Source organism: Syngnathus leptorhynchus, chromosome 13 (assembly GCF_054491065.1).
Source record: "Syngnathus leptorhynchus isolate UIUO chromosome 13, UIUO_Slep, whole genome shotgun sequence".
Taxonomy (NCBI): Eukaryota; Metazoa; Chordata; class Actinopteri; order Syngnathiformes; family Syngnathidae; genus Syngnathus; species Syngnathus leptorhynchus.
Window position 1 is genome coordinate 7,861,843 of NC_141207.1, and position 24,963 is coordinate 7,886,805.

General features: G+C 48.8%; 5 protein-coding genes across 12 annotated transcripts; 2 read left to right on the top strand and 3 right to left on the bottom strand.

The window, feature by feature from the left end:
• Positions 1 to 312: 312 nt before the first annotated feature.
• Positions 313 to 5,122, bottom strand: aasdh (aminoadipate-semialdehyde dehydrogenase). 2 transcript variants are annotated; one of them, XM_085928052.1, is made up of 13 exons: positions 4,330 to 5,122; positions 4,127 to 4,247; positions 3,805 to 4,049; positions 3,540 to 3,732; positions 3,090 to 3,435; positions 2,834 to 3,006; positions 2,517 to 2,745; positions 2,338 to 2,450; positions 1,461 to 1,986; positions 1,230 to 1,393; positions 1,001 to 1,126; positions 788 to 925; positions 313 to 723 (listed from the first exon to the last, which is right to left on the bottom strand). In XM_085928052.1, the coding sequence occupies exons 1-13, from the start codon at positions 4,659 to 4,661 to the stop codon at positions 349 to 351; spliced, it is 3,081 nt and encodes a 1,026-aa protein (XP_085784178.1). In that variant the 5' UTR covers positions 4,662 to 5,122; the 3' UTR covers positions 313 to 348. The 2 variants fall into 2 exon arrangements, with proteins under 2 accessions (XP_085784178.1, XP_085784176.1); XM_085928050.1 differs by having other exon boundaries at positions 2,338 to 2,745.
• A 527-nt stretch (positions 5,123 to 5,649) lies between these two features.
• Positions 5,650 to 12,314, bottom strand: ppat (phosphoribosyl pyrophosphate amidotransferase). 2 transcript variants are annotated; one of them, XM_085928060.1, is made up of 12 exons: positions 12,218 to 12,314; positions 11,655 to 11,857; positions 8,184 to 8,250; positions 7,909 to 8,115; positions 7,728 to 7,840; positions 7,517 to 7,662; positions 7,375 to 7,447; positions 7,156 to 7,307; positions 6,930 to 7,057; positions 6,643 to 6,864; positions 6,222 to 6,342; positions 5,650 to 6,161 (listed from the first exon to the last, which is right to left on the bottom strand). In XM_085928060.1, exons 2-12 carry the CDS (start codon positions 11,780 to 11,782, stop codon positions 5,989 to 5,991), a joined length of 1,530 nt encoding a protein of 509 aa, XP_085784186.1. In that variant the 5' UTR covers positions 11,783 to 11,857; positions 12,218 to 12,314; the 3' UTR covers positions 5,650 to 5,988. The 2 variants fall into 2 exon arrangements, with proteins under 2 accessions (XP_085784186.1, XP_085784185.1); XM_085928059.1 differs by having other exon boundaries at positions 12,131 to 12,269.
• On the top strand, positions 8,692 to 15,083 carry LOC147047326 (multifunctional protein ADE2-like). Of its 3 annotated transcripts, XM_085928053.1 has the most exons (15): positions 8,692 to 8,935; positions 9,328 to 9,762; positions 9,831 to 9,890; positions 9,960 to 10,499; positions 10,563 to 10,640; positions 10,866 to 10,996; positions 12,437 to 12,476; positions 12,564 to 12,761; positions 13,317 to 13,495; positions 13,572 to 13,751; positions 13,867 to 13,980; positions 14,063 to 14,146; positions 14,227 to 14,407; positions 14,535 to 14,693; positions 14,769 to 15,083. In XM_085928053.1, the coding sequence occupies exons 1-15, from the start codon at positions 8,881 to 8,883 to the stop codon at positions 14,933 to 14,935; spliced, it is 2,601 nt and encodes an 866-aa protein (XP_085784179.1). In that variant the 5' UTR covers positions 8,692 to 8,880; the 3' UTR covers positions 14,936 to 15,083. The 3 variants fall into 3 exon arrangements, with proteins under 3 accessions (XP_085784179.1, XP_085784180.1, XP_085784181.1); XM_085928054.1 differs by lacking the exons at positions 8,692 to 8,935; positions 9,328 to 9,762; positions 9,831 to 9,890; ... (1 more) ...; positions 10,563 to 10,640; positions 10,866 to 10,996 and adding an exon at positions 11,047 to 11,852; XM_085928055.1 differs by lacking the exons at positions 8,692 to 8,935; positions 9,328 to 9,762; positions 9,831 to 9,890; ... (1 more) ...; positions 10,563 to 10,640; positions 10,866 to 10,996 and adding an exon at positions 11,882 to 12,323.
• On the bottom strand, positions 14,503 to 21,641 carry LOC147047327 (amidophosphoribosyltransferase-like). 2 transcript variants are annotated; one of them, XM_085928063.1, is made up of 12 exons: positions 21,539 to 21,641; positions 20,977 to 21,179; positions 17,505 to 17,571; positions 17,229 to 17,435; positions 17,048 to 17,160; positions 16,837 to 16,982; positions 16,695 to 16,767; positions 16,476 to 16,627; positions 16,250 to 16,377; positions 15,963 to 16,184; positions 15,541 to 15,661; positions 14,503 to 15,480 (listed from the first exon to the last, which is right to left on the bottom strand). In XM_085928063.1, the coding sequence occupies exons 2-12, from the start codon at positions 21,102 to 21,104 to the stop codon at positions 15,356 to 15,358; spliced, it is 1,482 nt and encodes a 493-aa protein (XP_085784189.1). In that variant the 5' UTR covers positions 21,105 to 21,179; positions 21,539 to 21,641; the 3' UTR covers positions 14,503 to 15,355. The 2 variants fall into 2 exon arrangements, with proteins under 2 accessions (XP_085784189.1, XP_085784188.1); XM_085928062.1 differs by having other exon boundaries at positions 21,452 to 21,601.
• On the top strand, positions 18,013 to 24,395 carry LOC147047328 (multifunctional protein ADE2-like). Of its 3 annotated transcripts, XM_085928056.1 has the most exons (15): positions 18,013 to 18,258; positions 18,651 to 19,085; positions 19,154 to 19,213; positions 19,283 to 19,822; positions 19,886 to 19,963; positions 20,188 to 20,318; positions 21,758 to 21,797; positions 21,885 to 22,082; positions 22,638 to 22,816; positions 22,893 to 23,072; positions 23,188 to 23,301; positions 23,386 to 23,469; positions 23,546 to 23,726; positions 23,848 to 24,006; positions 24,081 to 24,395. In XM_085928056.1, the coding sequence occupies exons 1-15, from the start codon at positions 18,204 to 18,206 to the stop codon at positions 24,245 to 24,247; spliced, it is 2,601 nt and encodes an 866-aa protein (XP_085784182.1). In that variant the 5' UTR covers positions 18,013 to 18,203; the 3' UTR covers positions 24,248 to 24,395. The 3 variants fall into 3 exon arrangements, with proteins under 3 accessions (XP_085784182.1, XP_085784183.1, XP_085784184.1); XM_085928057.1 differs by lacking the exons at positions 18,013 to 18,258; positions 18,651 to 19,085; positions 19,154 to 19,213; ... (1 more) ...; positions 19,886 to 19,963; positions 20,188 to 20,318 and adding an exon at positions 20,353 to 21,174; XM_085928058.1 differs by lacking the exons at positions 18,013 to 18,258; positions 18,651 to 19,085; positions 19,154 to 19,213; ... (1 more) ...; positions 19,886 to 19,963; positions 20,188 to 20,318 and adding an exon at positions 21,207 to 21,644.
• The last annotated feature ends 568 nt before the right edge of the window (positions 24,396 to 24,963 follow it).

Below are 24,963 nucleotides of genomic sequence, written 5' to 3' on the forward strand. Positions count from 1 at the left end.
GCTGGTGTACGCAATGTTATGTGTAACAAAACGAAAAAAAAAAAATGTTTGGTATTATTTGCACTTTTGGCAGGGGGGGGGGGTGTCTCCCCCCGAAAAAAAAAATCCATGAAGGGAATTGTTAAATGAAAAAAAAAAAAAATGTTATGAAGAATTTAAATAAACAGGTCTGAACTGATTGGCTGCTTGTTGATGCTATTTTGACAATGTTGCTAATCGGAAGCTAAGACCTTTTTATGGACAAGCGATTAAAAAAAAAAAAAAAATCAACTTTTCATCATTTTTAAACATGAACAGACAATGAGATATATTTGAAATTTCTTTAAAAACAAAGCACATGAGTTGTGGCTAAATGTCTATTTGTAAACAATACACATAATCATTTCGACACCCAACCACCAGGGAACGTCCGTGCACCACCGGGGAGGAGAAAAGTTCGCCGGGAAGTGTCCGCGAGCACAGCGCGCGTCCGTCCCGAGCGTCCAGGATGTAGACGGTACCGTCTGTGGAGGCCACGCCCACCAGCTCCCCTCGTTTCCCACCGTCAAAGATGCAAGGGCTGGCGAACACTTTACTCTCTGTCCGGAATGTCCAAAGCAAGGAGCCGTCGGCGGTGTTCAAGCAGTAGAGGCAGTTGTCGTGTGAGCCGCACAGGAGCCTCTCCAGGTCAGAGGTGACGCACGGTGACGAGAAGACGGCGGCGTCTGTCCGGAACTGCCAAATCTGATCGGACAACCTCAAAGTTAAAAAAAAAAAAAGAATCAATGTAAATTGCAAGTTTTCTCACCAATGTGCCATTGTAGCTGAAGCAGAGGATGTTTCCGTCCACCGAGCCGATCGCCACGCGGCCGCCGGCGCCGCCGCACTTTGGCGAGGAGAAGAAGGGGACCTTCCTGTTGTGCGACCACAGGACGTTGCCGTTGTCCTGACACCACAAAAGAAAAATCTGATTTTATTGACTATCCCTAGACGGGGTCCTTTAAAAAAAAAAAAAACTTACTGGGTGTAAACACAGCAGCTTGCCACCTAGCGTGGCCACGTACAGTCGGCGGCGGGTGACGTCCAGATACGGCGAGGAGAAGACGGCCCCGCCCTCGCAGTGATGCCTCCAAATGCAACGCTGAGCCTGAAACAAAAAATGGATACAGTAGCACCTTGCGTTTTCTGTTCCGACCCATTACTTCCATATAACTTGTTACCCTTCCTTAGGTGACTAGACTCCAACACACCTGGAGGTCTAAAGCGTACACAAAACCATCGTGCGAGCCCACCATCATCCGGCCCGAGACGGTGTCCACAGCAGGTCTGCTCTTCACGGCGTCGCCCGTCTCAAAGACCCAGCACGTCTCCCCAGAGTCGGTGCTCAGCACGTACACGGCGGCATCGTAGCAACCTGAAACACGCCAACGCGTCATGACAGCAATTGTCCAGGAGTGGCGGTGAAAAGGATGAAAACTGACCTACGACCACGTAGCGTCCGCACGGGGACACGGCGGCCGACGCCTCGATGCGTCCCCCGAGGACTCTCTCCCACAGCAGGCGTCCGCTGTCCAGGTCCAGAGCTTGCAGCCTGTGCGAGTGCGAGCCGATAAACACGCTGGTGCCGTCGTCCCGGATCAGAAGCACTGGGGAGGCGTCCACGCATCTTCCCGTGTCCGAAGACCAGTGCTCGCTGAGGTCCGAGCAACCGCCTTTGTCTTCTGTCATCTCACCCTCTCGTTTCAAGACCTTCACAGGCCGCCTCGCTTCGCCATCCCCCGAAGGTGCTTCGGCCTCGACGCGCTCTCTTTTCCCCGGAGCAAGGAGGAGACGCAGGACGTCAGCAAAGGTCCCGTCGAGGATCGCCTCTAAAAGCTGAGGCGAGCTCACTCCGGTGGAAGCCAGAACGTCCTCGCAGAGTCGAAGCGCCTTTAGGGAGTCTCCGCCGCCAAATAGGAAACGGGAGCCCTCGTCCAAAGCGGCGTTCCCGTCGAGACCGAGGGCGGCCTGTTGACAGGTCAGAAGGAATTTTAATCTAAATTTTAATCTTTCAAATGTTGCGTTCGGCACGAAACTGAGCCCAAAGTGGCATTGAAGGCATCATCAATATGTTGACGGAATACTAATAGGCTTTTTATCTTTATTTCATTTATACAATTAAAAGGAGCCAATTAGATTTGTGTTTAGTTCCTTTTTCCGCCACTAGATGGCAGTAGCAGTCCATGTTGAACATTGGTGAGAGTTTATTTGTAAACTCCACCTTTTACTTCTAAATAATTATGACAAAATTGTTGCAGTGACTTTGTATATAAGTTTCATACTCAATATATATTCTATTGGTGGAAAAAAAATTCATACCTGCCATAAAGTTTGCAGCGTTTTCTTGAGTTCAGCAACATCTTTATGTGACTGACTGACATCCAAGCGTTGCCTCTCGTATATTTTCACCAATGCTCGCATATCTGTTTTTCCTGCACGCAAGAGGCTATGGAACATTCCAGCCAAGCTTAATAAATCAATTTTTGGTCCATACTCACCATGAGGGGTCAGAGGTAAGGTCTGGACGCAGACCAGTGTGTCAGGAATAGAATAGGATGGGAGCAACGGAGTCAGCTGATTGAGGAGATCCCTGTTCAGGTCCTCGGAGGACGTGGACCCGTCTTCCTGGGAACCCGCGAGGGCGGCGCTGACAACGAAGGCGAGCAGTCTGCCGCTTTCGTGCAGACACACGGCGCAGGACTCCACCTCGGGTAGAGTCGACAGCAGCTGAAATGAGAGTCATTGAATCTATGAACAATTAACAAAAACATCAATCTTAATTCAATCAAAATAAATTTTCTTAAATAAAGTTTACTTGCTGCAGGTGGTCCAGGTTGACGCGTTTGCCGTGGCGCTTGACGCTTCTGTCCTTTCGTCCGCGGTAATACATGTGTCCCCCTCTCACGTCCACCCAGTCTCCCGTGGCCCTCATGGTCCCGGGTACTGCCGAGTCCTCGTGGTCCAGGAGGCAGACCCGCTGGTCACCACCTGCTTCCACCAAGCAGCTAGCATTAACCTAAGTTCTGAGAACCCCTGGCTAGTTTTATCAAGCTTTGGCAGATGGTACTCACCTATGAAGACCTCTCCTTCGCCTTCCGTCACCACGTCACCATCTTGGCCCCTCACCTCCACCCTGGTGCCCATCAAAAGGCTCCCGAGAGGCACGGCGGAGGAAGCCGAGTCCTCGGGCGGCCGGAGCAGCGGGATCTCGTAGCAGGTAGCCCAGCAAGACACCTCGGTGATGCCGTAAATATTGAACACTGCCGTGCTGTTGTCTTTGTGACGCCAGGAGTTCAGCGCCGATATCGACGGGCACGCCTCGCCGCCCAGGGCCAGCACGCGCAACGGCGAGCCGCGAGACAGCACCTCCTGTCGGAGGAGTCGCGGACCGAAACGACACAGCAGGGTGGGTGTGACCTGTGGAAACGAAATGCGAGTTGTACGATAGTCATTTTATTCTTTTCTAGTTCATGATGGAAGGAAGAAGAGGAATGAAATATGGTCGTCGAAATGGCAATGACCTGCATGAGCGTCGTCTCGTGACGCCGGAAGAGAAGCCGGCACAGCCGTTTGGGAATTTTCTTGAGCACGGCCGGGACGACGAGGAGCCGAGCGCCGGATGACAAGGCCAGGAAAATGTCAACCACCGACGGGTCAAAGGTCAGCGGCGACGCCAGGAAGACCACGTCGACACAACTTACAGAAAACAAACGTCTGGCAAAAAAAAAAAGGTTGACTGAGATCAACTGTAGACCAAAGTTGGAAGAAATATATGTTGTTCCTGACCTTAGGTGCAAAATGTTGGGAATTATGCAGTTGTGTGGCACCCGCACAATCTTGGGCAAGCCCGTCGTTCCGGATGTGTGCAGCACGTACGCCAGACCACCTCCAGCTGCTTCGGAGAGGGATGGCGGCGGTTCACTTGTTTCTTTGTCCTCCATTGGCTGCACCCGAACCACAGTGAGTTTGAACTTCGGCCACACCACGTGTATTTCTACAGTCATGTGCTTGGTGAAGGCTGCCTGGAATCTCTTTGTGCAAAGAGAAAGAATATTATGGTAAAAAAAATATATACACTGAGTAAATAAATCCATAAAAATGTGTGAACCTGCAGGAGGTCGCTCTGCACAGCGCAGAACTTGAGGTGACACTTGCTCATGACCCGAGAGGAGACAAGTCCTGGAGCTCCTGGATCAAGCGGCACATAGGCAGCGGGTGTCTGCAGAATCCTGCACCCCCAAAATGTAGGAAATAAACATTGCACCACTTGCATATAAGTTTTTGATGTTAAAACACGTTTAATGAGCTCACCCAATGATCCACACCGGTATGAAGAGATCATCGCTACAGTACAGTCCTATCACGCCATTGTTATGCCCACAGTGTTGTTGCAGAAGGCGGCAGAGTTCACTGGAAAGCTCGACGAGGTCCTTGTAGAGCAGTGACACCGGATCGTCCGACAAGGACCCGCTGTCAAAAGTCACCGCCACCCGCTGGGAATGATCCGAGGCGGCGGTGGCGACGAGCCCCTGCAGAGTTACGCAAGCCTCCATGCTACCACGACAAAATATTCCCTTTTCGTTTTTGTTTAAACTATCTATCGGACATGATTCAGTTGTTTGGATCCAGCGCCGCGATAACATTGTCGCTTGATGATGACGTAGCACGTATTAACGCAGCTGAAAAAAAACAAAAGATGGATTCAAGTCCTATGATGCGATAGTTGATGCTATGATATGACACATTTTGAAATAGTTACACATATAAAATGTCAACTTTTATTAGCGTCTGACACCTCTCTGTCTGTCTTCTAAGTGTGTTGTCTTCAAGTACAACATTTTTTGAAGTTTCGAGGATTCAAGTCAAGGTGCACGGCTTGCTGGAGAAATCCTTACTTGGTAAGCGTTCATTATGACAACCGAGAATTGCTTGAAATGTTTTAATGGGTCACTAAGGTAAGTCGATGGTGACCGCACAGATATTGACTGACTTATTGTCAGAACAGAAGACGTTGCCGTCTAAAAGGTGTTTGTGTTTGTAAAGGTGTTCAGTTAGCGCAGCTTCAATTTGCACGTTACGTGAAAATGATCTATATTTTAGCATTTGTGTATTACGGAAGAGTACGGAAAATACGGAAGAGGATTAGGGCCAGTGAAGAAGAAAAAAAACGAGGGGTGACAGGATTTTGACTTTTTTTCTCAGCATTCTGACTTTAAAGTCAGAATTCTGAGAATAAAGTCAGAGTTCTGAGAATAAAGTCAGAATTCTGAGAATAGTCAGAATTCCGACTTTAAAGTCAGAATTCTGAGAATAAAGTCAGAATTCTGACTTTAAAGTCAGAAATGGGGAATTCTGACTTTAAAGTCAGAATTCTGAGAATAAAGTCAGAATTCTGAGAATAAAGTCAGAATTCCGACTTTAAAGTCAGAATTCTGAGAAAAAAAGTCAGAATCCTGTCACCCCTCGTTTTTTTTCTCTTCATTGGCCCTAATCCTCTTCCGTAGAAGAGGATTAGGGCCAGTGAAGAAAGGAAAAAAAAAAGTGAGAATTCCCACTTTAAAGTCAGAATTCTGCTACTGTTATAGTTAGTTTAAATGAAACAAAACAAAACAAGACAAAAACAAATGGGTGAATTCGGTCAGTTTATTTTACGTGTGAGTAAACAGAAGATTAATGCATCGTAACCAGGACCACAGGGACATTTTACACGATGGTTCGTTTTAGTACAAAACTCAAATATTCTTATAAAAAGAAAAATCTTTGGTTGTCAGTTTCTGCTTTTGTTTTTTGTTTTTTTGATGCAACGAATATGGTTGTATAAAATTGGGCAAAGTATTTTAATGGTATATTTACATAACTCAGATAAATCCGACCACTCGAGTAGAAAAGCAGTAGAGGCACTCGAGTGTAATGAGAAGGACAAAGTTTTCGTCTCAAGATGGAGCGTAACATTTAAACTGACTTGGCAGTTTACCATTCCAGCTCGACTGGGTACTTTCCAGTCAGACACGCGGTGCAGTGCCCCGTTCTGCTGCCGGACTTGTATGTTGATTCGATCATTTTGTCGCCTTCCAGGGAGGCGATTCCCTTTTGGACGGCCGTCACCAGCCCTTCTACGGTCAAGTACTGCACGCTGTCGGCGCCTGAATGCAACACGGCAAAAGTTAGCGTAAGTCAAACGCGGACTCGGCACGTGCGCTTACCGATATACCCGGCGATGTCCTTGAATTCTGGCTTGTTGGCGATGAGCTCCTCTTTTGTGGGAATGTTGATTCCCATGTAACAGGGGAACTTGATAGGAGGCGAAGCCACTCTGATGTGGACCTGTCAGAAAGGTGTGGCTCAATCCACATGGTCAAATTGGCAATTCCAGCTACAATTTCCAGGAATAAAATGTGTTTTAGATTAGTGATCCCTAACCACTGTGCTGAGGCAAATCAGTGACTCGTGAGAGATCAGAGGCAAACGGAAGAAAATGACCCAATTGCTACAAATAAGTTGTATGTGCTTTGGCCATCAGGGGGCAGTATAATACAGTTCCTTGACTAACTTGTTTTTTTGCAGAGGATAAATAATATATACAGTGGAACCTTGACTTCATGGAATAGTTGGATTGTGTCAAACCTGTGTGGCACCGGCCTCCTTCAGTAGTTTAATGATGGGCGAGATGGTGTTGCCCCTGACGATGGAGTCGTCGACCAGCACAACCCGCTTCCCCGCAAAGTTGTCCGTCAACGCGCCAAACTTCTTGGCCACGCCCAACTGCCTCAGGCGAGTGTTGGGCTGGATGAAGGTTCTCCCGACGTAGCGGTTCTTGCACAGGACTTCGATGTAGGGTAGGCCGGACTGTGGGAACATGATAGTTGAGAACCGAGGAGGAGAATTTGGTGCAGATTTGGATTCTGGCCGACCTGCTGGGCGTAACCCAGTGCGGCCGGGGTTGCAGACTCTGGTACGGTGCTGACCACGTCGGCGTCCGTCGGGGCCTCAATAGCCAGCTGTCTGCCGCAGCGCTGTCTTACAGTGTACACCATCTGTCCTGTTGGATAAACAGTTGACATACATTTTGGAGGATCATTGGAGACTCCACAGTAAAGCCAAAAAGCTACAAATGGCAAGTGCAGTGTACACACAAACCTTCAAAAATGGAGTCAGGTCTAGCAAAGTAAACGTATTCGAATATGCAGAAGGCCGGCAGGTCCCCCTCGCGACGAGGCACCACGCTCAAAGTCTTGACTCCGTGTCGGGATATCTGGACTATCTCTCCCGGGAGAACCTCTTTGTAATACCTGAGTGGCAAGAGAGAGCGGTCAGAAGATGGGGATACGTGCCAAGTTCAAGTCGTTATAGACCTACTTGGCGCCGATGGACTGGAAGCTGCAGGACTCGGAGGACACGACCCAGCCCTCGGTGTCTGCCTCGCCGCCACCTGAACAGGCCCGTGAAGATAATCATCAGAAGCTTAAATAAAAAAGGCTTTCTCCTCCCGCTTGACTACCTGAGTTGTGCAGTTTGGAGACGGGCACCACACGTCCGATGCAGAGGGGTCGGTTCCCGTAGGGGTCCCGCACGGCGTAAATGACGTCTTTGAACATCACCAACAACGAGTAGGACGTGGGCGTCTCGGTCATGAGGTTTTTAATCCTAGGAAGTCATCGGAAGACAATTTGATGGCCGGTAGGATGAGCGGTCGTACGGGGGACACAAACCTGGCCACCCAGTCGGGTGCGTCCACCTCCTCCTCGGGCGGAGTAAAAGCCAGCAGCTGGGTGATGAGCTCGCTGTCCGAGCTGGTGGACAAACCCACGCCGTGACGCATCACCTGCACGCGAGCGCAATCGATTCAGCACGCTGAGACAAAGGCAGCGATTAAAATGGCGGACGACTGGCCTTTTTACGCAGGGCCAGCGCGTTGACCAGCTCTCCGTTGTGCGCCACCGCTATCTGTCCGTGCAGCGTGTCCACCACAAAGGGCTGGCAGTTCTGCAGCTCCGAAATGCCGGTAGTAGAGTAACGCGTGTGACAGATGCCCAGGTTGCCGTAACGCAGCTTGACGAGAGCCTCGGGGGGGAAAGCCGCGCTCACCAAGCCCATGCCCTGAGAAGAAAAGAAATCGCATGCCGTCAAGACCGGCCGATGTCATTTGTGAGGGGATTTAGGTTCACCTTCAAGGTCGTGTACGTCGGTGGAGTGGCGCCATCGCTTGTGACCACCCCGGCGCTTTCTTGACCTCTGTGAAGGAACAATCATAAAGGTCAATGGAGGAAAAGCAAGACTTTATTCCCTGTCATCGTGCCCCTGAATTTTTGCAGGATTAAACATGCACCAGCCAATCCAAGGGCAGATGATCTGTCAAGCCTGCAGGCAAACCAGACCGGTTTCACAGAGCAGGAAGGGAAATCATAAAAAGTTTTTTTTTTTTTTTTTTTTTCTTTCCAGGAGCTGTGACATCTTCAAGGAGTTTTTGTTGCCTCGCTGCAGTTGCAGTCTATTTACCAAGCTGCTTCTCAGATTACACTCGGGGCCCTCCCCGTCGACACATAGCTTAAGCCAGTAGTGAGGCCGCTTTCATACGCGGGGGCGTTGCTTTCGGGCTTAACCGCCTGGTTGCCTAGGGAACTGAGCAGCAGAGCCAGATGGGTCGAAGGGGGGTGGGGAAAGCGTTTCCACGTCAGCTCTGAGCAGACAGTAGGGGCGGCAAACTGGCTCTGGCGTGGGGGAGGGACGAGGCGGCGGCTCAGCACCAGGCTCAGAGCAGAGTCACATTTGAGCTGGCGGCGGAGCGTCTGAGGAGGCTTAGCGTCGAACGTGGCTAGAAGGACGACCTGGGCCTTGAAAGCGACAAGGTCTCAGACGGACACAATGGAGGAAGTGGGGGCACAGCAGAGAGGCATCTACCCCTCCTCAGCTCCTGAAGGTAAACATTTAGAGGGGACTGTTGGCGGTTGGGAGGCGCAGGGGGGCTCATTTTGTCCAAAAGGGGTCATGTGAGAAACTGGAGCCACCTCAATTATTGTGCTTCAAATCCAATTCAAGTATTTCTTCTGCAAAGCGTTACATTGTATTATTTGAATACGCTGCTACTCAGTTTGTCATTAAATTACATATTTAAGGGATTTTTTTTGTTTTTTTTGGTAAATTTGATTAAAATAGAAATGAGGCTTCAAATCAAGCCACTGTCAAAAGATCATGGCTGCCAGATAATGCACAACACACCACCCACTCAGCTGTCAATCAAATAACACGTCTGCAAGAGGCGCTAGCCGCCAGCTAGCATTCAAGCTAATTCTGGATTTTGTTGAAAACCAGGGATCCAAGTTCACCAGGGCACAGTCGGGGTGGACGAAGGGCGCCATTGGACGGACGAGGAAGTGCGAGCGTTGCTGTGCGTCTGGGCCGACCGGCGCGTCCGGGAGAGCCTCAAGAGCACGTTGCACAACAAGTACATCTTCCAAGAGATATCCAGCCAGATGCAGCGCACCTTCGGAGTCGTGCGCAACTGGAAACAGTGCCGCACCAAATATAAGAACCTCAAGTACGACTACAAGATGGCCAAGAGTACGCACGCGGCCCGCGGCGGCGACACCAGCAACCCGGGGAAGTACATGAAGTTCTTCCACGAGGTGGAGGCCATTCTGCTGGACCGCGACTTGGAGGAGGGCTTTCTGGGGATGCAGAGGATGGGTCACGGGGAGAACACGACGGCCGCTGGCAAAAGCGAAGTCGTCATCGAGATTGACAACGGTACGAACGCCGTGTTCTTTCAATTTGGAATCCCGGGAAAACCCAGACGTTGTTTTCTGCCCCTGCAGGTGACAACAGCGACCATTACGACCTGGACGCCGACTTGGATTCCAGATGGAGAGCAACAGGTCAAAGTGCAAATATTTCATGCCGACAAACCGCCGGTGTTGATTCCCTTTCCGGTTTCATTTCAACAGCCCTGGATCCGTCCGCCGCCGACCAACTCCAAGTGGTGACGGCATCGGACACGGGGCGAAACTGGAGCGACCAGGAGGTGCGAGCGCTAATTCAAGTGTGGTCCGACGAGCGGGTTCGGCGCCAACTGGAAAGCTCCACCAGGAAGCGGGACGTCTTCACGCAGATCTCCAACCGGTTGATGCAGCAGGGCATCGAACGCGACTGGAAGCAATGCCACACCAAGTACAAGAACCTCAAGTACCTGTACCGCTCGCTCCAAAAGGGCAAGACGGACGAGGCGGACCCCAAGCGCCTCATGAGGTATTACGGCGAGGTGGACGCCATTATGAACCGCAAGGCCAGGAGCTCGCAGGCGGACTTCCGCCGAACCGCGATGCCGCGGGACGACGCTCTCGCGACCAGCGAGGCGGAGGAACGAATCTGTCGCTCAGAGTCGGTTTCGCCCACGCGACTCGCAGCGATGCCGCGGGAAGAACAAGGGATGAAAACAAGACGTAGTCATCACTTGGACCAGTGGCCCCTACAGGACATTTCATTAGGTACACCTTTATTCTTTGAAAATATCGGAAAAAGAAAATAAAGAAACGATGTATCGTTGGCAGGATGCTGTGAAAGCAGCATGACGCACGGCGACTCTTTGTCGACTGGCCGAGGGAAGAAGAGGAAAGCGGACGACCAAGGTTTGAAAAGTGGCCGCTGATTGCGTAATGACTTCACATGACAGCCACAAGCCTTTGTGCAGCCCGACCGAGTCTCATGACTGGCTTCTTAATCAAATTAGTACGGATAGTAGTACGTTTGTCACCATGGACAAAAGGCCAGGCTCATGACGCAACAACCACAGAAACAAATCTTTTGCATTCTTAAAAAAAAAAAAAAAATAATTCTTCTCTCTCTCTCTACAGATGCCCTCCTGACAGCGGTGAAAAAAACTGAGGACAGTGTGAACATTAAAGAAGAGCAGACTCACATTCCGATATTTGAAGTCCTTTCAGTCTGCTCGATGGCCTACCAAGATGCACCTCCAGAGGCGCAGGTAATTATGACAATAATCACATTCACATCATTTGTGGAAGGTCACACCAGATCAGCGTTGGGGAAAATATGGTTTTAACCAAATTACGCACTCTTACTACCACGTGAGGTGACATTTCATTGGGTTCATTTGTATATTGAGGTGGGGCAAATAAATCTCAATACTTGAATAATCCAAATTTGATGTTAGGTTGGACAAGTGAGACTTCATTTTTTCCCCCCCTTGCATTATTTTGATAGTAGTTTGGAAACATGACTTGAGTAAAAATCTTAACGTGATACTTAAACTCCTACAGAATTCTTCTTGAATGCCAACTAATTTGAGGAATGGACGTACTGAAGATTTTTGACAGGTCGCTCACTCACATTTGTTGGCTTCTGGTTTCAATGGTCGTAATGCCAAACCAGTTTGGACGTCACTGTTTTACGACGACGTGCGCCGGTCCTTGAACGCATCTCCGGGGAAAAAAAAAACTTCTCACTTGCACGCTAGATAGGAACTCGTTGTCAATATTAAACCCCACGTGTAACAACGATTGAACGAATAACAGCGAAAGGACTCTAGTTCCCTTTTCTTTCTTTTTGCGTTTGGATTATTTTCAAAGCATAAGAAAAAAATACACATGTGCCTCGGGTAATTTGAAAGTGTAGCGCGTTACCTGTGTTGCAACGCCACGAGTCCCAGGGTCAGCACCTGAGCCACCTCCAGTTGCGTGGGCCACTCACCGGCAGCCACACAGCCGAATACCCCGCACTCCTCCCCGATACCGGACTCCTCGAACTCCATCTGGCCTTCGCCTGATCGCTCGCTAGCCCGGTGTTGCTGCTACCACTGATGGTCCTAAGTGGCCTTGAGGGTGATCTGCGCATGCGCACGACAAACAAGCTCTTGTTTCCAGAACACGTGCCATAACAGGAGCGTGTTTCCGACACGAAAAACATACGATCGATTAAAACCACAACAAAAATGATACGAAATCAATTCGACGCGATTACTTATCGTCGGGATCGAGCATGGTCTTAAAAAAAAAAAAAAGAAAAAGCACAAGTTGCAGTTTTGTCATTCGGGCGCCTTTACGTAATCATGTAGCCAAGCATCTCGACGTGCTGTGAGTTAAAATTGACAACAAATCACCTCGATCGAGTGAATCGATTATGTTGACCTGTTTTTTTTCGTTTTCTTTCACTGCGTCAGTAAAAAGAAGCTTCTAAAATATAATACCAAAAAATGACAGCGCGAAATCCGAGGCGTCTCCCCTGCACGTGATGGCAATCCGCTCTTATGATTGGTCCAAATAGTTCAGGGAGCGTTTCGATTGGCATTCAGAGTACGTAAGAAACCGTCTTCCGTCTTTTTGCCCGCATGCGTCTCTGACTCTCCTCAGTTGACAACTTTTAGCGTGGCTCACACTTTTTGGTGTTTGTTTTATTTTTCGTGCAGTTATACGGCGCGTTGATGATAAACATGTCCTCAACACAAGGTAAGCTACCATATTTTCAATTGTGCAACGATCAAAACGTCACACTTATAACATCGCTTCTCATGCTGTCTTTTTTGTTTGTTTAAGAACTGAGCATCGGCCAGAAACTGAACGAGGGTAAAACCAAGCAGATCTTCGAGATCGTGGATCAACCCGGACTAGTTCTCGTGCAGTCCAAGGACCAGATCACTGCCGGAAATGCTGTGAGGAAAGACCAGATGGAGGGCAAAGCAGCCATCGCCAATAAAACCACAAGCTGCGTGTTTGAACTGCTGCAGCAAGCCGGTGACAAAAGAACCCGAAACTACATGCGTGCAACACTTACTAACTATGACTAATTCAGAAAAAAAAAACTAAATTACTAATCCATCATCAACATGATTGATATATTGTACACTACTTAACCAGCCAGTGCTGAAACGTCGATGCAGTAACAGAAGAAACGACATTTAATTGCAATCTACCATAATTCATTAGTATCTTTTTTTTAACATTTAATCCATACAAGTGGTAATCGGAAATGTTTTTCTCGAAATCATTTTTTTTTGTAATCACAATTTTGCTGGTTTTAGACAACCTCACTACTGTATTGTAAATTACTATAATGAGGTCTATTAACATTTTGCAGTGTTCAAAGGCCACCTTAACATTGTCATGTGCCGTGGCATTACGGATTTAAATTAATTGTCTAACTGTAACCCATTTGCCACTCACGAGACCCTTAAATTTTTGCACATGAGGACCATGTGACTTATAATCATGCAGAACGTACACTGTCATTTCCCTCACTTGACACTCATTTTATTTCCCCCTGCGCCCCAATTTCTACGATTCTTGCAGGCGTCAAGACGGCCTTTGTGAGGCAGCACTCTGACACGGCCTTCGTGGCGGCGCACTGCGAGATGATTCCCATCGAGTGGGTGTGTCGCAGGGTGGCTACCGGTTCGTTCCTGAAGAGGAACCCGGGTGTGAAAGAGGGTTACCGCTTCTCCCCGCTGAAGATGGAGATGTTCTTCAAAGTCAGTCCACGCTTTGTAATATGCAGCTGTGATATGTGGACAGTCTTTGCGATGTTCCTAAACTTGGCTTCTCCAGGACGACGCCAACAATGACCCACAGTGGTCGGAGGAGCAGCTGCTGGAGTCCAAGTTCTGCCTGGCCGGGCTGGCTATCGGCCGCTGCGAGGTGGACATCATGAACCGCAGCACCGTGGCCATCTTCGAGATCCTCGAGAAGGCTTGGGCCACGCAGAACTGCACGCTGGTGGACATGAAGGTGCATGCGTGTGTGATGAAAAACCCAAACTATTATAATTCTGATGAGTGATTCTGGCTGATTTGCTGCTCCCTGCTGGCTGTATTGAGTTATAAAGGCTCTTTGCCCCCCTCAGATCGAGTTTGGCGTGAACGTGAAGACACAGGAGATTGTTCTGGCCGATGTGATCGACAACGACTCGTGGAGGCTGTGGCCCGCTGGAGACAGAAGCCAGCAGAAAGATAAGCAGGTCAGTTTTTTTTTTCTTTCTCTTGTCTTCACTGAAGAACTTATTGACTTGAGCGAGTCAAGGACTTTGCTCCTCTCTCTAGGTTTACAGAGACCTCAAAGAGGTGACCCCAGAGGCCATGCAAATGGTGAAGAGAAACTTTGAGTGGGTCTCCGAAAGGGTCAAGGTGCGCTGAAACCTTTTTATCCTTACTTATCAGGAGATGTTGAGCTTTGACCAACTGTGCTTTTTGCTGCCCCCGTCTAGCTGCTGCTGGAGTCCCAAGCCACCGCCAGGGTGGTGGTCCTGATGGGCTCCACTTCGGACATGGCCCACTGCGAGAAGATCAAGAAAGCCTGCGGCTCTTATGGAATTCCTTGCGTGCTGCGCGTCACCTCTGCGCACAAAGGCCCGGACGAGACTTTGCGTATCAAAGCGGAATACGAAGGTCGGTATCGTCCTTCCAGCGGTGGGACATAACCAAATAGTTTAGATTTTTTTTTTTTAATTGGAATGTAATTCATCATAAAAACAAGAAAGAAAGAAAGAAAGGTTTTTTTTTTTTTGTTTACCAGGAGACGGCGTTCCCACCGTGTTTGTGGCGGTGGCCGGCAGGAGCAACGGCCTCGGCCCCGTGATGTCGGGAAACACGGCTTATCCCGTCATCAACTGCCCACCTGTCACGCCCGACTGGGGCTCTCAGGATGTGTGGTCCTCCCTCCGAATGCCCAGCGGTGAGTGATGTTTTTTTTTTTTCTTTTTTAATTGAGATCATTGATTGAAAAGCATCTCACTCTCGTTTGCTACAGGTCTGGGCTGTTCCACCATCCTCTCCCCAGATGCGGCCGCTCAATTTGCAGCTCAGATCTTTGGTCTGACCAATCACCTGGTGTGGAGCAAGCTGAGGGCCTCCATGCTCAACACTTGGGTGGCTCTCAAGGTGGCCGACAAGAAGCTCCAAGCCTGTAGCCTCTGAGCCAATGTCACGTTGATGTTGACATCTTCGTCATCATCATAATCATCGTCATCATCCTGTAGTTGGCTGATTCAGCTCTTCTTGGCAAGAAAATCTTTAACATGAATTTTTTCGCCATTCGCTCCATTAAAAAAAATTTCTAACGCAATGTCTCTGATCTTATATAAGCAAATTTAAAGCGATAAGCTGTGATGTTTTTTTTAATTCCTTTTTTATTTCTGTATATGAAATAGTTTTTCTGTTTTATTTATTTTTCTATATTAATTCTTTGCGTCCTTTAAAAAAAAAAATACTTCCAAGTTTTTAATTGATAATTTTCTCTCTATTTCTACAATGATTGATTGACAATCAATCTCATCTAGTTGCAAGACACCATCTCAACCACAAGAGGGCGCTCTATATCCGCCACAACACAACGCTCTATATCCGCCACAACAACGACTTGTATGTTGATTCGATCATTTTGTCGCCTTCCAGGGAGGCGATTCCCTTTTGGACGGCCGTCACCAGCCCTTCTACGGTCAAGTACTGCACGCTGTCGGCGCCTGAATGCAACACGGCAAAAGTTAGCGTAAGTCAAACGCGGACTCGGCACGTGCGCTTACCGATATACCCGGCGATGTCCTTGAATTCTGGCTTGTTGGCGATGAGCTCCTCTTTTGTGGGAATGTTGATTCCCATGTAACAGGGGAACTTGATAGGAGGCGAAGCCACTCTGATGTGGACCTGTCAGAAAGGTGTGTCTCAATCCACATGGTCAAATTGGCAATTCCAGCTACAATTTCCAGGAATAAAATGTGTTTTAGATTAGTGATCCCTAACCACTGTGCTGAGGCAAATCAGTGACTCGTGAGAGATCTCGAGGCAAACGGAAGAAAATGACCCAATTGCTACAAATAAGTTGTATGTGCTTTGGCCATCAGGGGGCAGTATAATACAGTTTCACAACTAACTTGTTTTTTTGCAGAGGATAAATAATATATACAGTGGAACCTTGACTTCATGGAATAGTTGGATTGTGTCAAACCTGTGTGGCACCGGCCTCCTTCAGTAGTTTAATGATGGGCGAGATGGTGTTGCCCCTGACGATGGAGTCGTCGACCAGCACAACCCGCTTCCCCGCAAAGTTGTCCGTCAACGCGCCAAACTTCTTGGCCACGCCCAACTGCCTCAGGCGAGTGTTGGGCTGGATGAAGGTTCTCCCGACGTAGCGGTTCTTGCACAGGACTTCGATGTAGGGCAGGCCGGACTGTGGGAACATGATAGTTGAGAACCGAGGAGGAGAATTTGGTGCAGATTTGGATTCTGGCCGACCTGCTGGGCGTAACCCAGTGCGGCCGGGGTTGCAGACTCTGGTACGGTGCTGACCACGTCGGCGTCCGTCGGGGCCTCAATAGCCAGCTGTCTGCCGCAGCGCTGTCTTACAGTGTACACCATCTGTCCTGTTGCATAAACAGTTGACATAAATTTTGGAGGATAATTGGAGACTCCACAGTAAAGCCAAAAAGCTACAAATGGGAAGCGCAGTGTACACACAAACCTTCAAAAATGGAGTCAGGTCTAGCAAAGTAAACGTATTCGAATATGCAGAAGGCCGGCAGGTCCCCCTCGCGACGAGGCACCACGCTCAAAGTCTTGACTCCGTGTCGGGATATCTGGACTATCTCTCCCGGGAGAACCTCTTTGTAATACCTGAGTGGCAAGAGAGAGCGGTCAGAAGATGGGGATACGTGCCGAGTTCAAGTCGGTATAGACCTACTTGGCGCCGATGGACTGGAAGCTGCAGGACTCGGAGGACACGACCCAGCCCTCGGTGTCTGCCTCGCCGCCACCTGAACAGGCCCGTGAAGATAATCATCAGAAGCTTAAATAAAAAAGGCTTTCTCCTCCCGCTTGATTACCTGAGTTGTGCAGTTTGGAGACGGGCACCACACGTCCGATGCAGAGGGGTCGGTTCCCGTAGGGGTCCCGCACGGCGTAAATGACGTCTTTGAACATCACCAACAACGAGTAGGACGTGGGCGTCTCGGTCATGAGGTTTTTAATCCTAGGAAGTCATCGGAAGACAATTTGATGGCCGGTAGGATGAGCGGTCGTACGGGGGACACAAACCTGGCCACCCAGTCGGGTGCGTCCACCTCCTCCTCGGGCGGAGTAAAAGCCAGCAGCTGGGTGATGAGCTCGCTGTCCGAGCTGGTGGACAAACCCACGCCGTGACGCATCACCTGCACGCGAGCGCAATCGATTCAGCACGCTGAGACAAAGGCAGCGATTAAAATGGCGGACGACTGGCCTTTTTACGCAGGGCCAGCGCGTTGACCAGCTCTCCGTTGTGCGCCACCGCTATCTGTCCGTGCAGCGTGTCCACCACAAAGGGCTGGCAGTTCTGCAGCTCCGAAATGCCGGTAGTAGAGTAACGCGTGTGACAGATGCCCAGGTTGCCGTAACGCAGCTTGACGAGAGCCTCGGGGGGGAAAGCCGCGCTCACCAAGCCCATGCCCTGAGAAGAAAAGAAATCGCATGCCGTCAAGACCGGCCGATGTCATTTGTGAGGGGATTTTGGGTTCACCTTCAAGGTCGTGTATGTCGGTGGAGTGGCGCCATCGCTTGTGACCACCCCGGCGCTTTCTTGACCTCTGTGAAGGAACAATCATAAAGGTCAATGGAGGAAAAGCAAGACTTTATTCCCTGTCATCGTGCCCCTGAATCTTTGCAGGATTAAACATGCACCAGCCAATCCAAGGGCAGATGGTCTGTCAAGCCTGCAGGCAAACCAGACCGGTTTCACAGAGCAGGAAGGGAAATCATAAAAAGTTTTTTTTTTTTTTTTTTTTTCTCTTTCCAGGAGCTGTGACATCTTCAAGGAGTTTTTGTTGCCTCGCTGCAGTTGCAGTCTATTTACCAAGCTCCTTCTCAGATTACACTCGGGGCCCTCCCCGTCGACACATAGCTTAAGCCAGTAGTGAGGCCGCTTTCATACGCGGGGGCGTTGCTTTCGGGCTTAACCGCCTGGTTGCCTAGGGAACTGAGCAGCAGAGCCAGATGGGTCGAAGGGGGGTGGGGAAAGCGTTTCCACGTCAGCTCTGAGCAGACAGTAGGGGCGGCAAACTGGCTCTGGCGTGGGGGAGGGACGAGGCGGCGGCTCAGCACCAGGCTCAGAGCAGAGTCACATTTGAGCTGGCGGCGGAGCGTCTGAGGAGGCTTAGCGTCGAACGTGGCTAGAAGGACGACCTGGGCCTTGAAAGCGACAAGGTCTCAGACGGACACAATGGAGGAAGTGGGGGCACAGCAGAGAGGCATCTACCCCTCCTCAGCTCCTGAAGGTAAACATTTAGAGGGGACTGTTGGCGGTTGGGAGGCGCAGGGGGGCTCATTTTGTCCAAAAGGGGTCATGTGAGAAACTGGAGCCACCTCAATTATTGTGCTTCAAATCCAATTCAAGTATTTCTTCTGCAAAGCGTTACATTGTATTATTTGAATACGCTGCTACTCAGTTTGTCATTAAATTACATATTTAAGGGATTTTTTTTGTTTTTTTTGGTAAATTTGATTAAAATAGAAATGAGGCTTCAAATCAAGCCACTGTCAAAAGATCATGGCTGCCAGATAATGCACAACACACCACCCACTCAGCTGTCAATCAAATAACACGTCTGCAAGAGGCGCTAGCCGCCAGCTAGCATTCAAGCTAATTCTGGATTTTGTTGAAAACCAGGGATCCAAGTTCACCAGGGCACAGTCGGGGTGGACGAAGGGCGCCATTGGACGGACGAGGAAGTGCGAGCGTTGCTGTGCGTCTGGGCCGACCGGCGCGTCCGGGAGAGCCTCAAGAGCACGTTGCACAACAAGTACATCTTCCAAGAGATATCCAGCCAGATGCAGCGCACCTTCGGAGTCGTGCGCAACTGGAAACAGTGCCGCACCAAATATAAGAACCTCAAGTACGACTACAAGATGGCCAAGAGTACGCACGCGGCCCGCGGCGGCGACACCAGCAACCCGGGGAAGTACATGAAGTTCTTCCACGAGGTGGAGGCCATTCTGCTGGACCGCGACTTGGAGGAGGGCTTTCTGGGGATGCAGAGGATGGGTCACGGGGAGAACACGACGGCCGCTGGCAAAAGCGAAGTCGTCATCGAGATTGACAACGGTACGAACGCCGTGTTCTTTCAATTTGGAATCCCGGGAAAACCCAGACGTTGTTTTCTGCCCCTGCAGGTGACAACAGCGACCATTACGACCTGGACGCCGACTTGGATTCCAGATGGAGAGCAACAGGTCAAAGTGCAAATATTTCATGCCGACAAACCGCCGGTGTTGATTCCCTTTCCGGTTTCATTTCAACAGCCCTGGATCCGTCCGCCGCCGACCAACTCCAAGTGGTGACGGCATCGGACACGGGGCGAAACTGGAGCGACCAGGAGGTGCGAGCGCTAATTCAAGTGTGGTCCGACGAGCGGGTTCGGCGCCAACTGGAAAGCTCCACCAGGAAGCGGGACGTCTTCACGCAGATCTCCAACCGGTTGATGCAGCAGGGCATCGAACGCGACTGGAAGCAATGCCACACCAAGTACAAGAACCTCAAGTACCTGTACCGCTCGCTCCAAAAGGGCAAGACGGACGAGGCGGACCCCAAGCGCCTCATGAGGTATTACGGCGAGGTGGACGCCATTATGAACCGCAAGGCCAGGAGCTCGCAGGCGGACTTCCGCCGAACCGCGATGCCGCGGGACGACGCTCTCGCGACCAGCGAGGCGGAGGAACGAATCTGTCGCTCAGAGTCGGTTTCGCCCACGCGACTCGCAGCGATGCCGCGGGAAGAACAAGGGATGAAAACAAGACGTAGTCATCACTTGGACCAGTGGCCCCTACAGGACATTTCATTAGGTACACCTTTATTCTTTGAAAATATCGGAAAAAGAAAATAAAGAAACGATGTATCGTTGGCAGGATGCTGTGAAAGCAGCATGACGCACGGCGACTCTTTGTCGACTGGCCGAGGGAAGAAGAGGAAAGCGGACGACCAAGGTTTGAAAAGTGGCCGCTGATTGCGTAATGACTTCACATGACAGCCACAAGCCTTTGTGCAGCCCGACCGAGTCTCATGACTGGCTTCTTAATCAAATTAGTACGGATAGTAGTACGTTTGTCACCATGGGACAAAAGGCCAGGCTCATGACGCAACAACCACAGAAACAAATCTTTTGCATTCTTTAAAAAAAAAAAAAAAAAATTCTTCTCTCTCTCTACAGATGCCCTCCTGACAGCGGTGAAAAAAACTGAGGACAGTGTGAACATTAAAGAAGAGCAGACTCACATTCCGATATTTGAAGTCCTTTCAGTCTGCTCGATGGCCTACCAAGATGCACCTCCAGAGGCGCAGGTAATTATGACAATAATCACATTCACATCATTTGTGGAAGGTCACACCAGATCAGCGTTGGGGAAAATATGGTTTTAACCAAATTACGCACTCTTACTACCACGTGAGGTGACATTTCATTGGGTTCATTTGTATATTGAGGTGGGGCAAATAAATCTCAATACTTGAATAATCCAAATTTGATGTTAGGTTGGACAAGTGAGACTTCATTTTTTCCCCCCCTTGCATTATTTTGATAGTAGTTTGGAAACATGACTTGAGTAAAAATCTTAACGTGATACTTAAACTCCTACAGAATTCTTCTTGAATGCCAACTAATTTGAGGAATGGACGTACTGAAGATTTTTGACAGGTCGCTCACTCACATTTGTTGGCTTCTGGTTTCAATGGTCGTAATGCCAAACCAGTTTGGACGTCACTGTTTTACGACGACGTGCGCCGGTCCTTGAACGCATCTCCGGGGAAAAAAAAAACTTCTCACTTGCACGCTAGATAGGAACTCGTTGTCAATATTAAACCCCACGTGTAACAACGATTGAACGAATAACAGCGAAAGGACTCTAGTTCCCTTTTCTTTCTTTTTGCGTTTGGATTATTTTCAAAGCATAAGAAAAAAATACACATGTGCCTCGGGTAATTTGAAAGTGTAGCGCGTTACCTGTGTTGCAACGCCACGAGTCCCAGGGTCAGCACCTGAGCCACCTCCAGTTGCGTGGGCCACTCACCGGCAGCCACACAGCCGAATACCCCGCACTCCTCCCCGATACCGGACTCCTCGAACTCCATCTGGCCTTCGCCTGATCGCTCGCTAGCCCGGTGTTGCTGCTACCACTGATGGTCCTAAGTGGCCTTGAGGGTGATCTGCGCATGCGCACGACAAACAAGCTCTTGTTTCCAGAACACGTGCCATAACAGGAGCGTGTTTCCGACACGAAAAACATACGATCGATTAAAACCACAACAAAAATGATACGAAATCAATTCGACGCGATTACTTATCGTCGGGATCGAGCATGGTCTTAAAAAAAAAAAAAGAAAAAGCACAAGTTGCAGTTTTGTCATTCGGGCGCCTTTACGTAATCATGTAGCCAAGCATCTCGACGTGCTGTGAGTTAAAATTGACAACAAATCACCTCGATCGAGTGAATCGATTATGTTGACCTGTTTTTTTTCGTTTTCTTTCACTGCGTCAGTAAAAAGAAGCTTCTAAAATATAATACCAAAAAATGACAGCGCGAAATCCGAGGCGTCTCCCCTGCACGTGATGGCAATCCGCTCTTATGATTGGTCCAAATAGTTCAGGGAGCGTTTCGATTGGCATTCAGAGTACGTAAGAAACCGTCTTCCGTCTTTTTGCCCGCATGCGTCTCTGACTCTCCTCAGTTGACAACTTTTAGCGTGGCTCACACTTTTTGGTGTTTGTTTTATTTTTCGTGCAGTTATACGGCGCGTTGATGATAAACATGTCCTCAACACAAGGTAAGCTACCATATTTTCAATTGTGCAACGATCAAAACGTCACACTTATAACATCGCTTCTCATGCTGTCTTTTTTGTTTGTTTAAGAACTGAGCATCGGCCAGAAACTGAACGAGGGTAAAACCAAGCAGATCTTCGAGATCGTGGATCAACCCGGACTAGTTCTCGTGCAGTCCAAGGACCAGATCACTGCCGGAAATGCTGTGAGGAAAGACCAGATGGAGGGCAAAGCAGCCATCGCCAATAAAACCACAAGCTGCGTGTTTGAACTGCTGCAGCAAGCCGGTGACAAAAGAACCCGAAACTACATGCGTGCAACACTTACTAACTATGACTAATTCAGAAAAAAAAAACTAAATTACTAATCCATCATCAACATGATTGATATATTGTACACTACTTAACCAGCCAGTGCTGAAACGTCGATGCAGTAACAGAAGAAACGATATTTAATTGCAATCTACCATAATTCATTAGTATCTTTTTTTTAACATTTAATCCATACAAGTGGTAATCGGAAATGTTTTTCTCGAAATCATTTTTTTTTGTAATCACAATTTTGCTGGTTTTAGACAACCTCACTACTGTATTGTAAATTACTATAATGAGGTCTATTAACATTTTGCAGTGTTCAAAGGCCACCTTAACATTGTCATGTGCCGTGGCATTACGGATTTAAATTAATTGTCTAACTGTAACCCATTTGCCACTCACGAGACCCTTAAATTTTTGCACATGAGGACCATGTGACTTATAATCATGCAGAACATACACTGTCATTTCCCTCACTTGACACTCATTTTATTTCCCCCTGCGCCCCAATTTCTACGATTCTTGCAGGCGTCAAGACAGCCTTCGTGAGGCAGCACTCGGACACGGCCTTCGTGGCGGCGCACTGCGAGATGATTCCCATCGAGTGGGTGTGTCGCAGGGTGGCTACCGGTTCGTTCCTGAAGAGGAACCCGGGTGTGAAAGAGGGTTACCGCTTCTCCCCGCTGAAGATGGAGATGTTCTTCAAAGTCAGTCCACGCTTTGTAATATGCAGCTGTGATATGTGGACAGTCTTTGCGATGTTCCTAAACTTGGCTTCTCCAGGACGACGCCAACAATGACCCACAGTGGTCGGAGGAGCAGCTGCTGGAGTCCAAGTTCTGCCTGGCCGGGCTGGCTATCGGCCGCTGCGAGGTGGACATCATGAACCGCAGCACCGTGGCCATCTTCGAGATCCTCGAGAAGGCTTGGGCCACGCAGAACTGCACGCTGGTGGACATGAAGGTGCATGCGTGTGTGATGAAAAACCCAAATTATTATAATTCTGATGAGTGATTCTGGCTGATTTGCTGCTCCCTGCTGGCTGTATTGAGTTATAAAGGCTCTTTGCCCCCCTCAGATCGAGTTTGGCGTGAACGTGAAGACACAGGAGATTGTTCTGGCCGATGTGATCGACAACGACTCGTGGAGGCTGTGGCCCGCTGGAGACAGAAGCCAGCAGAAAGATAAGCAGGTCAGTTTTTTTTTTTTCTTTCTCTTGTCTTCACTGAAGAACTTATTGACTTGAGCGAGTCAAGGACTTTGCTCCTCTCTCTAGGTTTACAGAGACCTCAAAGAGGTGACCCCAGAGGCCATGCAAATGGTGAAGAGAAACTTTGAGTGGGTCTCCGAAAGGGTCAAGGTGCGCCGAAACCTTTTTATCCTTATCAGAAGATGTTGAGCTTTGACCAACTGTGCTTTTTGCTGCCCCCGTCTAGCTGCTGCTGGAGTCCCAAGCCACCGCCAGGGTGGTGGTCCTGATGGGCTCCACTTCGGACATGGCCCACTGCGAGAAGATCAAGAAAGCCTGCGGCTCTTATGGAATTCCTTGCGTGCTGCGCGTCACCTCTGCGCACAAAGGCCCGGACGAGACTTTGCGTATCAAAGCGGAATACGAAGGTCGGTATCGTCCTTCCAGCAGTGGGACATAACCAAATAGTTTAGATATTTTTTTTTAAATTGGAATGTAATTCATCATAAAAACAAGAAAGAAAGAAAGGTTTTTTTTTTTGTTTACCAGGAGACGGCATTCCCACCGTGTTTGTGGCGGTGGCCGGCAGGAGCAACGGCCTCGGCCCCGTGATGTCGGGTAACACGGCTTATCCCGTCATCAACTGCCCACCTGTCACGCCCGACTGGGGCTCTCAGGATGTGTGGTCCTCCCTCCGAATGCCCAGCGGTGAGTGATGTTTTTTTTTTTTTTTTTAAATGGAGATCATTAATTGAAAAGCATCTCACTCTCGTTTGCTACAGGTCTGGGCTGTTCCACCATCCTCTCCCCAGATGCGGCCGCTCAATTTGCAGCTCAGATCTTTGGTCTGACCAATCACCTGGTGTGGAGCAAGCTGAGGGCCTCCATGCTCAACACTTGGGTGGCTCTCAAGGTGGCCGACAAGAAGCTCCAAGCCTGTAGCCTCTGAGCCAATGTCACGTTGATGTTGACATCTTCGTCATCATCATAATCATCGTCATCATCCTGTAGTTGGCTGATTCAGCTCTTCTTGGCAAGAAAATCTTTAACATGAATTTTTTCGCCATTCGCTCCATTAAAAAAAATTTCTAACGCAATGTCTCTGATCTTATATAAGCAAATTTAAAGCGATAAGCTGTGATGGTTTTTTTAATTCCTTTTTTATTTCTGTATATGAAATAGTTTTTCTGTTTTATTTATTTTTCTATATTTATTCTTTGCGTCCTTTAAAAAAATAATACTTCCAAGTTTTAATTGATAATTTTCTCTGTATTTCTACAATGATTGATTGACAATCAATCTCATCTAGTTGCAAGACACCATCTCAACCACAAGAGGGCGCTCTATATCCGCGTTACCTACAATGAATCTTATTCTTTGTCTTTCCAGCAGTTTTCAGCCAAAGGAATGACTCAGAACCTCCTGCCACATTTACTAAATATAAATATTTCTGAGTATTCCAATATATCACAGCTCCGCAATCCTTTGTTGGCAACAAACAATGGGTAAAACGACCTATGATGTTCCAAAAAAACGATGCACGTGTGGGCTGAAGTACGTGGGAGGATAGCGGATGAGCAAGTACCAAGATCAAGAGGAGGAAGAAGAAGAAGAAGCTGCTGGCTGAAATTGCAAAAAGCATCGCAGCAGCAGAGGGAGGTAAGT

What these genes read in the sequence shown, in the direction of transcription:
- LOC147047326 (XM_085928053.1), top strand. Translation starts at nt 8,881, where the DNA reads ATGGAGGAAGTGGGGGCACAGCAGAGAGGCATCTACCCCTCCTCAGCT. An exon ending in CCTACAGGACATTTCATTAG is followed by an intron (nt 10,500 to 10,562) that starts GTACACCTTTAT and finishes TATCGTTGGCAG; the next exon opens with GATGCTGTGAAAGCAGCATG. An exon ending in AAACATGTCCTCAACACAAG is followed by an intron (nt 12,477 to 12,563) that starts GTAAGCTACCAT and finishes TGTTTGTTTAAG; the next exon opens with AACTGAGCATCGGCCAGAAA.
- LOC147047328 (XM_085928056.1), top strand. Translation starts at nt 18,204, where the DNA reads ATGGAGGAAGTGGGGGCACAGCAGAGAGGCATCTACCCCTCCTCAGCT. An exon ending in ATGCACCTCCAGAGGCGCAG is followed by an intron (nt 20,319 to 21,757) that starts GTAATTATGACA and finishes TTTTTCGTGCAG; the next exon opens with TTATACGGCGCGTTGATGAT. An exon ending in TATCAAAGCGGAATACGAAG is followed by an intron (nt 23,727 to 23,847) that starts GTCGGTATCGTC and finishes TTTGTTTACCAG; the next exon opens with GAGACGGCATTCCCACCGTG.
- ppat (XM_085928060.1), bottom strand. Translation starts at nt 11,782, where the DNA reads ATGGAGTTCGAGGAGTCCGGTATCGGGGAGGAGTGCGGGGTATTCGGC. An exon ending in CTCGTGGCGTTGCAACACAG is followed by an intron (nt 8,251 to 11,654) that starts GTAACGCGCTAC and finishes GTTCCTTCACAG; the next exon opens with AGGTCAAGAAAGCGCCGGGG. An exon ending in AGGAGGCCGGTGCCACACAG is followed by an intron (nt 6,343 to 6,642) that starts GTTTGACACAAT and finishes CCTTTCTGACAG; the next exon opens with GTCCACATCAGAGTGGCTTC.
- aasdh (XM_085928050.1), bottom strand. Translation starts at nt 4,661, where the DNA reads ATGTTATCGCGGCGCTGGATCCAAACAACTGAATCATGTCCGATAGAT. An exon ending in ACGAGACGACGCTCATGCAG is followed by an intron (nt 3,436 to 3,539) that starts GTCATTGCCATT and finishes TCGTTTCCACAG; the next exon opens with GTCACACCCACCCTGCTGTG. An exon ending in TGTACGCTTTAGACCTCCAG is followed by an intron (nt 1,127 to 1,229) that starts GTGTGTTGGAGT and finishes TTTTTGTTTCAG; the next exon opens with GCTCAGCGTTGCATTTGGAG.
- LOC147047327 (XM_085928063.1), bottom strand. Translation starts at nt 21,104, where the DNA reads ATGGAGTTCGAGGAGTCCGGTATCGGGGAGGAGTGCGGGGTATTCGGC. An exon ending in CGACATACACGACCTTGAAG is followed by an intron (nt 17,436 to 17,504) that starts GTGAACCCAAAA and finishes TTTTCTTCTCAG; the next exon opens with GGCATGGGCTTGGTGAGCGC. An exon ending in AGGAGGCCGGTGCCACACAG is followed by an intron (nt 15,662 to 15,962) that starts GTTTGACACAAT and finishes CCTTTCTGACAG; the next exon opens with GTCCACATCAGAGTGGCTTC.